This window comes from Leopardus geoffroyi, chromosome X (assembly GCF_018350155.1).
Source record: "Leopardus geoffroyi isolate Oge1 chromosome X, O.geoffroyi_Oge1_pat1.0, whole genome shotgun sequence".
Classification (NCBI taxonomy): domain Eukaryota; kingdom Metazoa; phylum Chordata; class Mammalia; order Carnivora; family Felidae; genus Leopardus; species Leopardus geoffroyi.
In genome coordinates, this window is record NC_059343.1 from 74,021,364 (window position 1) to 74,037,105 (window position 15,742).

At 35.0% G+C, this 15,742-nt stretch overlaps 1 protein-coding gene across 1 annotated transcript in view; it reads left to right on the forward strand.

Annotated features, from left to right (window-relative positions):
• Positions 1-7,641, forward strand: part of KLHL4 (kelch like family member 4) — a 145,742-nt gene extending 138,101 nt beyond the window's left edge. Inside the window, 2 exon segments of the mRNA XM_045471639.1 lie at positions 5,932-6,103; positions 7,582-7,641. Of these exon segments, the coding sequence (XP_045327595.1) occupies positions 5,932-6,103; positions 7,582-7,641 (232 nt within the window).
• The last annotated feature ends 8,101 nt before the right edge of the window (positions 7,642-15,742 follow it).

The window sequence follows — 15,742 nt, forward strand, 5'->3', positions numbered from 1 at the left end:
GGGATGTTTTCCAGAGATTTCTTTTGTGTTTTTTTAAATGAAACTCATTTTCCTGTTTATTTGTATTTTTTGTGATCTTTTATATAAAATTGGGCATTGGAAATTACATACCTTTCCAGTCTCTGAAGACTGGCTCCATGCATGGGAAAACCATCACTAATTGGCAGGTCATCTTCTGTGCTTGGGATCAACCCAGTATGAAGACTTGAGGTCTTTTCAGACATTTCTTGGATGTGTGTTTCCTCAACTTTTGTATGTGTGTGTGCCTGTGTGTGTTTTGATTCTCTGTGTATATGACAGTTTTTAAATGTCTTATTTTCCTTAAGAGTTTAAGCCATGCTGCTTCTTAAGCTTTAACTGTTCTCTTATAATCTTCAACCAGTTATCTTTTTCCCAAGTTGTGTATATATCGGTAATATCCCTACATGTTTCACAAGCCATGTGTTCTACAACTTCCCATGAATTTTCTTAACCTGATATCTGGGCTGTGTCACTTTTGACTCTCTGATATCTGAATTATGTAACAGAGAATAATCTGTCGTTCAGCAACCAGACAGGTTAGATTCTTGCATATTAGGTCTGTTATTTTCTCTCTGGTTCAAGGAAAGGAACTGGGATCGGGTCACTGCTTTCTACAAACCATGATGTCATTTGCTGGGAGGGTTGGGGGCAAGGACAAGTGAAAATATCACAAAACTGCCTACTGATTTGAATGAAGCTTTTTCTTGACTGAGAATTTGTTTGGCTGTGGATCTTTGAATGATTTCCAGAGCTTCTATAGTTATTTCAGCTAATATCCGTTTATTTAATGTTTTTGTGACAGCATGAGATCCTAGAGCTTCTTAGTCTACCAGCTTGCTGACATAACTCACTAGCGATGCAACATTAGAAACAATATAAAAATCACATGAAAATCACTTTGGGTTACCTGCATATTTGAAAGATAAAGCTGAACTTGTTATGTCCTTTATTTATATACAGAAGTACAATAAAGAAATTATATGTAATTACAAATGAAAAGGACCTTGAAAATCTAGTACATCCTTATCACCATACAGAAGTGGAAATTGAAACCCTCTTTGGTTAAATGAAAAATAGTGGCAAAAAAGATTTTGTAAGATTTGGAAACTAATCATATTTGACTTTCCATTTCAATATGAAACCAAAAGCTCAGTATATTACACTCAGGAAAAATGATATAATTAAACCTCAAGCCAATAATTTCTACTTTTGTAATGCAGAATTTTGGCATGTGTACCAAATTTTAAGCTTTTACTATGCACGTGCATGTGTGTGTGTGTGTGTGTGTGTGTGTGTGTGTGTGAAGGGGAATTGTGTTTCTCTTTTAGAAAGACCAAAAATATATAGTAGAATAAATATTTGTTTAAAATCCACTGTAAGATTCCATTGTGTATATAAACCACAATTTCTTTATCCATTCATCAGTTGATGGGCATTTAGGCTCTTTCCATAATTTGGCTATTGTTGAAAGCATTGCTATAAACATTGGGGTACAAGTGCCCTATGCATCAGCATTCTGTATCTCTTGGGTAAATTCCTAGCAGTGCTATTGCTGGGGCACAGGTTAGATTTATGGATAAAGAAATTGTGGTTTATATACACAATGGAATACTACGTGGCAATGAGAAAGAATGAAATATGGCCTTTTGTAGCAACATAGATGGAACTGGAGAGTGTTATGCTAAGTGAAATAAGTCATACAGAGAAAAATAGGTACCATATATTTTCACTCATATGTAGATTCTGAGAAACTTAACAGAAGACCATGGGGGAGGAGAAGGGAAAAAAAAGTTAGAGAGGGAGGGAGCCAAAACATAAGAGGCTGTTAAAAACTGAAAACAAACTGAGGGTTGATGGGGGATGGGAGGGTGCAGAGAGTGGGTGAGGGGTATTGAGGTGGGCCCTTGTTGGAATGAGCACTGCGTGTTGTATAGAAACCAATTTGACAGTAAATTTCATATTAAAAAAATAAAATAAAATCTACTGTAAGAAATTGAGAAAAGAATAGTTTCTATTGAAATTTTATTTTATTATTAATTGATCAATTTATTTATTTAAATTTTATTTTTTTTCAAGTTTTTATTAAATTCCAGTTAGTTAACATATAATACAATATTAGTTTCAGGTATAGAACTTAGCAATTCATCATTTACAACACCCAGTGCTCATCACAAGTGCCCTCCTTAACACTCATCACCTATTTAATTGCCTAGATAATTTGTTGATGCCTTCTATAGACCAAAGTGTAGAGAGCATACAACTCACAAAAGATTTGGTACAAATCCACCTGTTAGAAAATATATACACACATTCAAAATCTCATACTTGTATCCATAAAAGGTAAGTGTAGTTTTCATTTTAAGTAATGGTACCTAGACACCAGATTCTATTTTTATGCCTGTGAAAATATTTGAGTTTTTAAAACATAGAATAACTATAGCCTCTTCTTTATATAAACAAATTATGCTATGTTAAGTTTCCAGTAATACTTAAAACTGTATTGGAGTTATACATTCATGAGAAGGTGAAACCAAAGGGTGGCCATATTCTCCATATTGATATAGAGAATTTATGTCCTTTACCAAAATATTAAAAGTAACCTAGAAGAGTTTTATACATAATAACACAGTACTGTACAAAATTACATTTAACAAATAAAAAGTCATGGAGGTTTGTTACTATGAAAATCAGACCTGCCTTCACAAAGTTTCTTCTTAATTAAAAATTAAATCATGTAAATTTATAGACAGAAATAATATTCTAAGCACTTATAATAGCAATTTTATTGTAAGAAATCCAAATTAGTAAGAGATTTTTATGTATATTAGAATCCATGCTTTGTTCTATTGCAGCTTTGGAGGCTTCTTATTGAATCTTCTTATTGAACCTTAGTGGTATAACTTGTGTTGCATTTGCTTGGTTCTTTGTATCTAAATGCATATGTGTACAAAACAAAGTTTGGTAGAAAAATATGTATTTAATAAGAAAAATTCTAGAATACATAAAATAATTTTTTAATGTTTATTTATTTTTGAGAGAGAGGAGGGGGAGACACAGAGAGAGGGAGACAGAATATCCAAAGTGGGCTCCGCACTGACAGCAGAGAGCCCAATGTAAAATTAACTTTATAATTTCTTAAAGTGTCTATATTTATTTAAATAGGCATTCACACATGCAACTAGAAAAATATAAACTCAATTCATATTTTATATAAAAAAGTTCATAGTGCAGACTACAAAACTAAATATTCGACAAACATATCCTAATACTTAAATGTTTAATCTTATTTACTGACATAGTTAAATTTCCAAACATATTTATTTTTAAAAAATCAGATATATTAAAAAAATTAATGGAAAAAAAGAGCACTTCCCATATACCAAAAAATGTATAGTATACTAGGTAAAAGTATTAAGTTTGGAGTCAGACCAATCTGAGTTCAAATCCCAGGTCTACTATTTACAAATTATGTGACCTTGACCCAGTTAGTTTACATCCACTAACATCAGTTTCCTCATGTGAAAAAATAAAAGGATAATTATAGCGTCAACATCATAAAGCATAATATGATAAATAATAAGGCAGTAAGCACACTTCCTGGCACCTGTTAAGTACTCAGTAGAAGTTATCTGATGGTATTGTATTTGTTTGTATTGTTTTTGTAATTATTATTATTGTTATTACTATTATTATCCCCTTATTGGTGTTTTCCTTCAAAAGACCTTAAGAAAATGGCAAGTGTTAAATTATAATTTTCAAAAAAGTATAATTATGACTTTCATACAAACATAAAATTAACATAGGTCAAAGATTTTATGATTTGTTAACTAATGAGGCAATTTATACGATGTTAAAACTGAATCTTTCAAAGAATCTTTGAAGAAAAGACATAAAGACAATTAATAATACTGAAAAAAATATTAATAGACAAGGAAGTAGTTAATATCCTATAGAGAGTAAAATGCAATCATTGGGGGTCATTTCTACCTGATGGAAATTAATTCTATCTCTATCAGGCAAAATCCATTTATATTGTCATGTATAAGAATCACAAGAAAACTCAGCTTTCTACAACTTAACACCTACAGAGTTATAAAATAGTCCTGTTAGTAGAAAGCCAATCAAAAGTTCATGTTCTATGAAATTTGATCATCCTCATTTTTATGTCTGAGACAATCTTCCTGACACTGTTTTCAACACCTAAGACACTGTTGGCCTATTAATACCTTAGGAGTCTCATTCAATTATTTAAGGTAATCATTTAAAGTTTTCTAAAATCATCACATAAACATGGTGGTTGATTCAGGGATTACTATTTCTATAATGATGATCAGAAAATTGAGGCAAAGAAGTCAAGCAAATGATTCCTAATTTCTCTAAGTGTAGGAATAAATCCATGATGAATTGTCTTTATTTCAGGCTCCATTTTTTTTTCTACTAGAATATATATACGTATATTCAAAGTGAGGAGAGATAAAAAGCAAAAACAAAAAGGGAGAATTGTGATGTTAGTTAATCTGAAAGTGATATAGTGGCTAAACATTTACTTTAATAACTTTTCCTGTGTGCCTTTACAGATAGTAACCATAGTGCAAATGTCTTTTCTTCAGAAGATTCAGCATTACCCCAATCCCTCATGTTAAATCCAGATTTGCCAGATTTTTTAGCATTATCATGCACATACAGGAAAGTCAGGTTTGGATGCAAATGTGTAAAGAAACCCTTCTGTGAGCCTTGGTTCCCCATTCATTTATATGTGTACTCTGTTAGTTGACTGCAACATCAATTAACAATGGCAAATGTGTTGAAAATTTTGTTTAACTAAAGCATACAGTTGTGGATCTTCTGGTTCTAGGTTTTATTATAACATCAAAAGTGAAGATGATGTTACATGACACTCAGCAATATGTATGAGACATGAAAGATATTTTAATTATTGGTGATTACAGATATTATTAAAAATATTACTGGATGTGAGACCAAGTTCAAATGGAACCTGAGATTAGATAATTTAGAGTATAATTAAAGACATGAAAACAGAAATGAAAGGGGAAATAGAAATATAAGAAAATTAGTAGAAGGTAATAAATAAAAATGTCTTCTGTAAAATATACCTTTTTCATTGAGTTTTGTACCTAGGCCAATACAAAATCAGAGAACATTTCCATGTATAATTATATAAGTTTTCTTTCATTGTTTATTCCATTTGAATTTTAGTGTTATGCATTTTTTAAAAGGCTTAAAATTTTACGAAAGAATTACTGGAGAAGATTTTATTACTTACTGAATTCTCTTTCATTTTGCTCACAGAAAAGGTTGGGAGATAAAGAATTAGCTTCAGATTAAAATGGAAAAAAACCTTCTGTTACAATAAATAGGAATATTCATGGGGGGAAAATATAGGATAAGACTATGGCCATTCTAACTACAAACAGTATTAAAACTATTTTACTACAGTCTACAAAACAAAAAAGACAATTATATTCAGATTTATTTGAAATGTGAGCTTTCATATGATAAGATCAGGCATCTCACATATAACATTTGAGAACCAAAGGGTAAGAGAAAAACAAAAGCTCTCCAAATAGCATACTAAAAAAAAGAGGGGGCATTTTTCATATAATGTTAAGATACTAATATATGAAATTTCCTCATAGAGAGTCTGAGTACTGATCAAAGAAATACATAGTATTTTGGAAAGGAAATACATTTTTTATATGCTTGAGTGATCTCTTCTGGATGAATAGAATTTTTTCATGTATTTATTTTAACACTTATTGGTCAAACTAAACTTGATATTTATAAGGTGCTTTTAATTCCTTATATTGGATAAGTATACATTTTATTAATGCTTATTATTTTTAACACTATTGGACTTCCCTTTTCAATTGTCTTCCTAAACTTCTTAAGGTATCATCCAAAAAATGATTCATGGTCAACTGTGGCACCTCTGAGTGTTCCTCGAGATGCCGTTGCTGTATGTCCCCTCGGAGGTAAACTCTATGTGGTTGGAGGATATGATGGTCATACTTATTTGAACACTGTTGAGTCATATGATGCACAGAAAGATGAATGGAAAGAGGTACTATCATTGAAAGTATGGAAATTAGTACATTTCAGGTTTTAATAAAAGTTTAAAAAATATACTTCAGAATTAATTTCATCCTTTTCTTCTCTAGGGCCTACCCAGAATATTTTAGTAAAATTTGCAGTATTTTCTTTATCTGTGCTATAGAGAAACAGTCGATCTAATTTGTCATGAATAGGATCCATCAGTACTTACATGAAAGGGGACAGCACGTTCTCTTGACTTTATGGACTCATTCCTTTCACAAAAAAGTGAATCAGATCCAATAATTCAAAAGCTTTACTCTGGATTTTTATGTATGTATTACGACTTGAGAACTCAAGAGCAATGTCCTTGTCTACAAATATCTGCTCCTTCTTATTGGCTGTTGCCCATGGGAAATTTGTTTTCAGTTCCACTTTTATAGATTCTATAAACTGCAACAATTTTCATCTTAATCAGTCATTCAAGGAATTTAGTGCATGATGAGAAACTGGAATTAAACCCTCTCAAGAATGCTAGGCATCAAACAGAAGAAATTCTAAGGAGAGTATAAGAAGGCCCTGAAAGGATATCTTGGGGATTCTAAAGGAAAACTTGATATTTTTGACATTTTTTCTAGTGATAACTATGAATTTATTCCAAAATATCTAGTGGTGTTCTATTAATTAACTAATGGCTTAATAAAAAATTAGAGTATGATTAATTTTTCATCATTTCCACAGACAAACATTTATCTAACTTCACCTTCCCTTACACTGACTTCTTGCTGCTCTGTAGTGTATGTAGTAAGTTGGTTACTGTTGTAAATAAATATGTGTTAATATAATGATAGTTGATAATGGCTTTCTGTCTCTTTTCTCCAACAATATGATTCATTAAGACCCTCAGGAACATTCAAATTTGGCCATGTAGGTAGCTTCTTACTTTATCAATGCTCAGGACCAGCTAGGAATGGCAGAGAATTTTTTTTAGCAAACAAGGAGTTGTTAGATCAAATACAATAATCAAAATGTTTGTATAAGCTTGTGGAATTTAATTTTCTGGAAATTATTGACCAGTAGCTAAGAGATCTAGATTCTATTCCTGGATTTTCACTCTTTCATTGTGTGACTTTGGAAAGAGTGAAAGAGAGCTAATGGATAATGGAATTATAACCATTATCTGCCAAATTATTTTTATCCATTGTCTCACTTAATCCTAACAAAAACCTTGAAGGATGAGAATTATTAGCTGTAACTTTTCAAATGAGAAAATCATCACCCCAAATCAACTGCTCCTAAAACTTAGGTCTACATAATTTAAATGATATACTCTTTCCACCATATTGGACAACTATCTGGACTGCATTTTCCATCTTTATGCCAGGGCAATGTTGGACCAGAATAGCTAAGGACTTGTTTAACTCCAACATGTTGTATTATATATATTATGCTGAGGACAAAGTTCATTAAAATGGTAATTTCTTTTCTTGATTTTGTTTTCTGTGTTAGGAAGTTCCTGTCAACACTGGAAGAGGTGGTGCATGTGTTGTGGTAGTGAAGCTGCCATAAAGCTATCTTTATCAATAGGATGGAAACTGGTCATTTCAAGAAATGGAATAGGCAGAAGAGAGGAAGAAGAAATATATTCTTTCCTTCAATTATTAGTCAAACATGAACATTATTGTATCATTTTAGTATGTACTTATAATTGATCTCATTTGAAAAGTCAAAGCAAGTTTTCAAACATGAATTACGTATAGGTGTTAAGTGTATGTGTTGTTGCAGCTGATACTTAACATGGAAATCCAATAGCCTAGGTTTAGCCTCCTTACTAAAAATTTTAAGGGAAATCAACAGAGGCCAAGGTATGAAAGGTTGTGAAAGCATTAGTAATTTTGAAGTTAAGAATATGAGAAGTTAAAAACATTTTTTTTTTATTTCAAAAAGTGAAAGGTACTCTATTACCTGAACTATATAAAAGAGAACATCTAAAGTTTAGAATATTAAGTCTGGCTTTCAGTAAGATATCATTCCCTTACTCAAAAATATCCCAAATAGATAAATTACACCTCATATTTATAAACAGGAAAATGTTTACTAGGTTGAAGCTAAAAAATAACTCATTTACATAATTTGTTATGCTGATCACAGTGTATTAAAAATTTCACAGACTTCCTCTTTTACAGTACCATTTTCCAAAACACACATACAGATTTAGTATTCTTTAACATATTGTCTTATTAAATTACCAGTAAAATATTATTGTAATTTCATATATGCAATCTATATAATAAAATAGTGAGTATTTATTGTATTGATACAAACTGTGACTTCAGCTTTAGAGTGTCAGGGCCTTTTCTATATAGAAAGTAATACTCTTAAACATATCGTGAACTATGTAAATAAATATCATTAAATTAAACAAGTCTTCAAAAGCAAAACAAGTTTTAAAGTGCAGTAAAATTGAGAATATGTTCTATGATATTAACACATGGGAACACCAAAACGTTCAATATTCATGGTTAACTCTGTAATTACCTTTTATGTACGAATACTTGGTTTCTGTTAATATTATATTCATCCAGAAGAAAATGTTAAGGGTATACATACCATAAAAAAACTTAAAATTAAAAAAAAAACAACAAAATAGCTAGTTGGTTAGTATTTTACCTTTAAATTATTATTTCCATTTATCCCATGATAGAAATATTTAAGATAAAATGCTGAACGAAACTATATGAAAGTAACTTTTCAAGTAAACGTGATTTTAGAATTTATGTAATATGTTGTTTCTAACAGGCTTTATATTGTAGTGTGTGAAACCAACAAATAAAACCCAGAGAGATGTTTATAACATGTACTACTAATTTTTAAGTTTTAAAAAAGAGCAACATAAGTTGCACAAATATATATATATGTATTTTTTTCACAAATTGAATTTAAATAAAATCTATTTCCTCTGGTTATAGTGTGGCTTTAGATTATGTTAAGTGCAGCTTAAATTTAGTTTTTTATATTTATCATCCCGATAACTAAAATATTTAAATATAAAAATAAGGTTTCCCTCCTTTGTTTCTTATTGCTGCCACTGTCTTTAATTATAGAGGTCTATAGACATCTTCAGTTCCAGGGTTGTAGAGATGGAGACATAGAGATGCTGTAAAACTAAACACACACACACACACACACACACACACACACACACACAGAGCTCTGTTGAATTGTTAAATTCATAAAATTCATACCTTATCCAAATCAGTGTAGACATTGACTTATGTAAACCTTTATTCCTAGAGCAAAGTCTGGCCTGTCAAGTTAAATTCAAGAGGAAATTTTTCCAATGGGAAAGGAAAGAAGAAAGGACTTATGTCTATCAAAGCCTAGCTTTCCAATGCTCCAGTGACACCTAGATGGCACCAATAGGGAGACTGTGTCTACAGTCATGCCTGGTCTGGCAAGCAGAGATTGAATACTGTTTTTTTGTTGGTCCAATAGGCTTGCTTCATTTTTATCAGGTATATCAGGCATTGACTAGTAGGAGGTGTATATATACACACATACATACACAATTCACCATAGGGCTACTGTTGCACAGCTATATTTGAGTATTTGAAAATTGTGCTTAGGCCACTATGGCTTAGCTGGATTACCAAAGTCTAAGCAAATCTGAGCAGTTAGAATGGAGAGCTACATACGCTCAAGGCACTATAACATAACTGTGCTTGCCTCAGTCAAATCTACTTGGGAAAAGGAGTTAAATGGGAAAGCCCCTTGTTACTATGGTGTAGTAGAGACAACATACCAGGCTGGTTTAAGCTAACAAGGATAAGAGACAGAGTTTGTTTATATATTCTCTCAAGGAGTGGAAGGGATGACACATTTAAGCAGTGTACTCATATTGGAAAGACAATGTTAGTTCTTGATTTTTTTTTGTAATGAGTATGACCTTGTGCAGGATCTCCCACTCTGCAGCCATGAGCCTGTATCAAGATTACTTTATAGACAACAGCCATCAGCTACTTTACCTGTATTTCCACAGGGCATGCATGAACTTCTAAATACTTTCCATACCACACAGGAGCTTAAGGAGAGTAGGACTCTAAACTTGACTCATTCCCTTGCTTATGTCATCCATCAACTTGACTCAGATGTGGTTTCTGACCCATTTCGATATGGAGGGAACACTGAAAGGAGGTCTCTGCCTAAAGGCCCAATTAAGGTATAGAACAAAAATTCCTCTGATTTCAGATTTTCCCTTAAGTTCTATAAGAAGATTCCTACCCTGAAAACTTAGTCCAGAAAGGAAAAAAGACCATAAAACAAATGTTTTACCACTTGTTGTCATTCTGTCCTCTTTCTCTTACCAGTCACCTGAGGTAGAGGGACAGGTTTTCCAGTTACTTTTCCTTTTTTGTAATGGACTTCTTTTATATCATATCCCTCTTGCTGGAGACAGTAAACCCCAACCTGAAGGATGGAAAGAATATCTCCTCTCTATTCTGTTGAAGAAACTACATGAACCTGGCTTTCTTTGTGTCCAAGGAAACTTATAAAATGTTTTTTATAACTTTTCTTCCTCTCTTGACAATACTTGTTTTTCAAGATTGTAACCTGATACAGATTAGGGAAAAATCCTATTTTATAGGCTAAATGTTTACTATTGACTACCTCCTTTTTTAATTCCTGTTACAATCCTAATCTCCTCCCTTACACACACACACATATAAACATAGAACATAAACAATGAGGGAAATGGCACACCTAGAAAAATATGAAGTATTTCATACATTAATAAATGTTAAATGGTAAAGTTATGTTACTATCTTCAAAAATAGTATTCCAGTGTCACATTTATTAAGAACATACTGTGTTGGGCCTCCTTGATGGCTCAGCCTGTAAGCATTCAACTTTTGATTTCGGCTCAGGTCATGATCTCATGGTTGTGAGATTGAGCCCCACATTAGCTTCCTGCTGGGTGCAGAGCTTCTCTCTCTCCTTTTTCCTCTTCCTCTTCCCCTCTCACACATGCATGTATATGTTCCTCTTCAAAAAAAAAAAAAGAATGTGTCTTAGACTAGTGGTATATATATAAATTTGGGCTAAGTTTATGAAATTTCTACCAAATCCAGGCCTATATAATTTAGATTATATTCCAAGTAATGGAGAATCAGATTTTGGTTGCCTTTCCTCTACAAATACCATCTGAATATTCCAAGTTCACATTTCATCTAAGGTTGTGAAGACCCTCACACAAGCATCCCAGAGCCATATAAGAAATTCAGTATCTATCTGAGTGATTTAATTCTCCTATCTAGATCATAACTAATTAGACCTTACCAGAATTGGAACACATAGGGGTTCTGGCCATCAGAGAACAACCAGTCTTATTTAAAAATATGCCTAAAATGACAAAATCATAAGGAGATCTTTGAGAAAAGTGATGTCATCAAATTGGTGGCATAGGAATTTCTATGGCTTGTTCTTCTTCCCACCCCCAACATCAATTTGGACAACTATTCATACATGAAAATATCTTCACAAGAGCAAAGATTTCAGGTGAGCGATAACAGCACCTAATTAAAGCACAGAAATAAGAATGGACACATTGAGGAGTGTATGAAAGATACATTCACACAACCTCATGAGCCCTCACCCAAGCCCAGGCATTCCATCATGGACAGAGACACCTTCCCAATGGGAAAAGGAGAATAAAGTGAGCACAGAATTTTAGCATGGACCCAGGATGGACCCACCACAGCAGCAGGCCAACTCCTGCAGCTCTCAGTGGTGCCCTTCAGGTTCCTACAAACACAAGCCCCCCACCTACCCTGACGCTTGTTGACCTCAGCAGCTGCTGGCAGTTCCACTAGCCCCAAATGGTGTCCTTGGCACCAAGCCCCCAGCAAGCTCCAGGGAACCCAGACCTCAGCTCATACCAGTGCTTGCCTACTCCAGTGGCCTCAGGCAGCTCACACAGCCCCAGGCAGCTCTCACTGCAGGACTTACGGTGGGATCCCACAAACTGAGGATCTGCTCACCTCCTTATTTGCTAACTTCAGCACCCCCAGGAAGATACTTTGGCACCAGGCTTCCTGAGGGCTCCCAGAAGCACAGCCTCCAATCTCACCTTAGTGCCTACTGGATCTGGTGGCCCCAAATGGTGTTCTTGGCACAAAGTTCTTGGTGAGCTCCCATGAAGCTAGTCCTAGGATCACTTTGGCACTTGACTATTTCAGTTTTCCAAAGTAGTTCCCATGACAAGGCTTCTAGCAGGTTAACACAAGCCCAGGCCTCTGGCTGACCCTGGTGCTTGCCTACTCCAACAGCCACAGGCACTTTGCATGACTCCAGGTGGCTTACAGTGCAGGACTAAAATCAGGCTCTTGGTAACCCAGGCCCCTGTTGCGTCCAGGTGCCTGACAGATCTGGTGGTCATTGGTGGCTCCTGTGACACCCAGGTTCCCAATGGACTCCCAGAAACCCAAGTCCCCAGATCACCCTAGAACCTTATTTAGTGGCCCAAGATATGTCTTTGGCACCAGGAACCAGGTGGAATGCTGTGAATCCAGGCCCCCATCTCACCCTAGCGCCTGCCAGCTCAGGTAAGCTCAGGTGGCTCCTGCTTCACCAGGTGGTCTCTTTGGCACCTGGATCCCAGTAGGACCCCACAAATCTAGGCCCCCAGATCATCCTGACACCTGTTGACTCCACTGGCACCATGTAACTCCAACAGACCCAGGTGGATTCTATATAGTACCAGGCTTCCAGCAGGACATCCATGAAGCCAAGCCTTCAACTCACACTAGTGTCTGTCAGCTTCAGCAGCCCCAGGCAGCTCCCTGATTCCAGATGAGTTTCTCAGCTTCAGGTTCTCAGAAAGCACCTGCAAACTCAAGCTTCTGGCCCATGAGGGACTTGGCCAGCTCGAGCATTCCCAGGTGATCAGTGGCTACAAGTGATTCTGCACTCCCATCAGCTTCCTCAGTTCCAGGCTCCTAGAGCACTTCCATTACCAGAGGTCCCTGCTCAACTCTGTTGCTTGCTGGTTTCCATGATCCTAGGTAACTCCAGTTGCCCAGAACTCTGGCCCACTGTGGCATCTGCTGAATACTCTTATAAAAGGTTCCCTATAGCTTCCCATGAACACAGGCTACCAACTTACCCCAGCACCAGCAGGTTCCTGTCGCCTTGGACAGCTCCTGTGGCAACAGGCTTCCAACAAGCTCCAGCAAGTTCCCAGAATATTTCAGCACTGGCTAACTCCTGCTGCCCTGGATTACTCCTGTGGCTTCAGGCTCCCAAACAATGGTTGCAACCCAGGCTCTGGGGGGCACCTGTAAACCTAGAGGCTTAACAAGGCTCAGTACCAAAATGACAACCCTATCCCAGGCTTTCAACCAACCCAAACACCAATGAACCCAAGGTTTCCAGCAAGGAGGATGGAACACTGCCAAACTCATTTAATGAGGCCAGAATTATCCTGATACAAAAAACAAAACAAAAAAAAAAAAACAAGTGAGAACACAAAGAATAAAAAGGTTGCCTCCCTCTCTGATTTTAGGTGAGTTTCCCTCCCTTCCCCTATGTTCATCTGTTGTGTTTCTTAAATTCCACATATGAGTGAAATCATATATTTATCTGTCCCTGTCTGACTTATTTCACTTATCATAATATATTCTAATTCCATCATGTTGCTGCAAATGGCAAGATTTCATTCTTTTTGATAACTGAGTAATATTCCTATATATATATATATATATATATATATATATATAATATATATATATATGTATGTATATGCCACATCTTCTTTATCCATTCATCATTCAATGGACATTTGAGCTCTTTCCATAATTTGGTTATTATTGATAGTGCTGCTACAAACTTTGGGGTGCATTTGCCCCTTTGAATCACCATTTTTCTATCCTTTGGATAAATGCATAGTAGTGCAATTGCTGGGTCGTAGGTAGCTCTGTTTTTAATTTTTTGAGGAACTCCCATACTATTTTCCAGAGTGGCTGCACCAGTTTCCATTCTCACCAGGAGTGCAAATGGTTCTCTTTTCTCCACGTTATCACCTACATCTGTTGTCTCTTAAGTTGTTAATTTTAGCCATTGTGTCAGGTGTGAGGTAGTATCTCATTGGGGTTTTGATTTGTATTTCCTTCATGATGAGTCATGTTGAGCATCTTTTTATGCGTCTCTTAGCCATCTGAATATCTTCTTTGAAAAACTGTTCACGTCTTTGCCTATTTCTTCACTGAATTATTTGTTTTAGGGGTGTTGAGTTTGATAACTTCTTTATAACATATATTTTGGATCTTTATCTTATAGATTCCAGATACTAACTATTTAATATGTCATTTGCAAATATCTTCTCCCATTCTGTCACTTGCCTTTTAGTTTTGTTGATTGTTTCCTTTGCTGTGCAGAACCATTTTATTCTGATGAAGTCCCAACAGTTCATTTTCACTTTTGTTTCCCTTGCTTCAGGAGACATGTCTAATAAGAAGTTGCTGTGGCTGAGATCAAAAAGTTGTTCCCTGTTGTCTCCTCTAGGATTTTGATGGTTTCCTGTCTTACATTTATGTCTTTCATCCATTTTGAGTTTATTTTTGTGTATGGTGTAAGAAAGTGATCCAGGTTCATTCTTCAGCATGTTGCTATTCAGTTCCCCCAACATTTGCTGAAGAGACTGTCTTTTTTCTATACCATTCTTTCCTGATGAAAATCTTTCAAAAAAGTAGGGATAGAAGGAACATACCTCAAGATCACAAAGGCCATATATGAAAGACCCACAGCTAATATCATCCTCAATGAGGAAAAACTGAGAGCTTTTCCCCTAAGCTCAGGAACACAACATGGATATCCATTCTCACCACTGTTTCTCAGCATTCCGTGGGGAGTCCTAGCCTCAGCAATCAGAAAACAAAAAGTAATAAAAGGCATCCAAATTGCAAAGGAAGAAGTCAAACTGTCACTCTTTGTAGATCACATGATACTGTACATGAAAAATGAAAAAGACTACAACCAAAAAAATGCTAGAATACATACATGAGTTCAGCAAAGTTGCAGGATATAAAATCAAAGCACAGAAATCAACTGCATTTCTAAATACCAATAAAGAAGAAGCAGAAAGAGAAATTAAGGAATCAATTCCATTTACAATTGCTCCAAAAACCGTAAAATACCTGGGAATAAACTTAACCAAAGAGGTGAAAGATCTGTATGCTGAAAACTATAGAAAGTTTATGAAAGAAATTGAAGAAGACACAAAGAAATGGAAAAACATTGTATGCTCATGGGTTATAAGAACAAACATTGTTAAAATGTTTATACCACCCAAAGCAATCTGCACATTCAATGCAATTCCTATTAACATAACACCAGCATTCTTCACAGAGCTAGAACAAACAACTCTAAACTTTGTATGGAACCACAGAAGACACAGAATAGCCAAAATAATGTTGAAAAAGAAAACCAAAGCTGGAGGCATTACAATTCTGGACTTCAAGCTGTATTATAAACCTTTAATTCTCAAGACATTTCGGTACTAGTGCAAAAACAGACCCATGGATCAATTGTACAGAATAGAGAACCCAGAAATGGACCCAAAAATGTATGGCCAACTAATCTTTGACAAAGCAGGAATGCACATTCTTTTATTTTT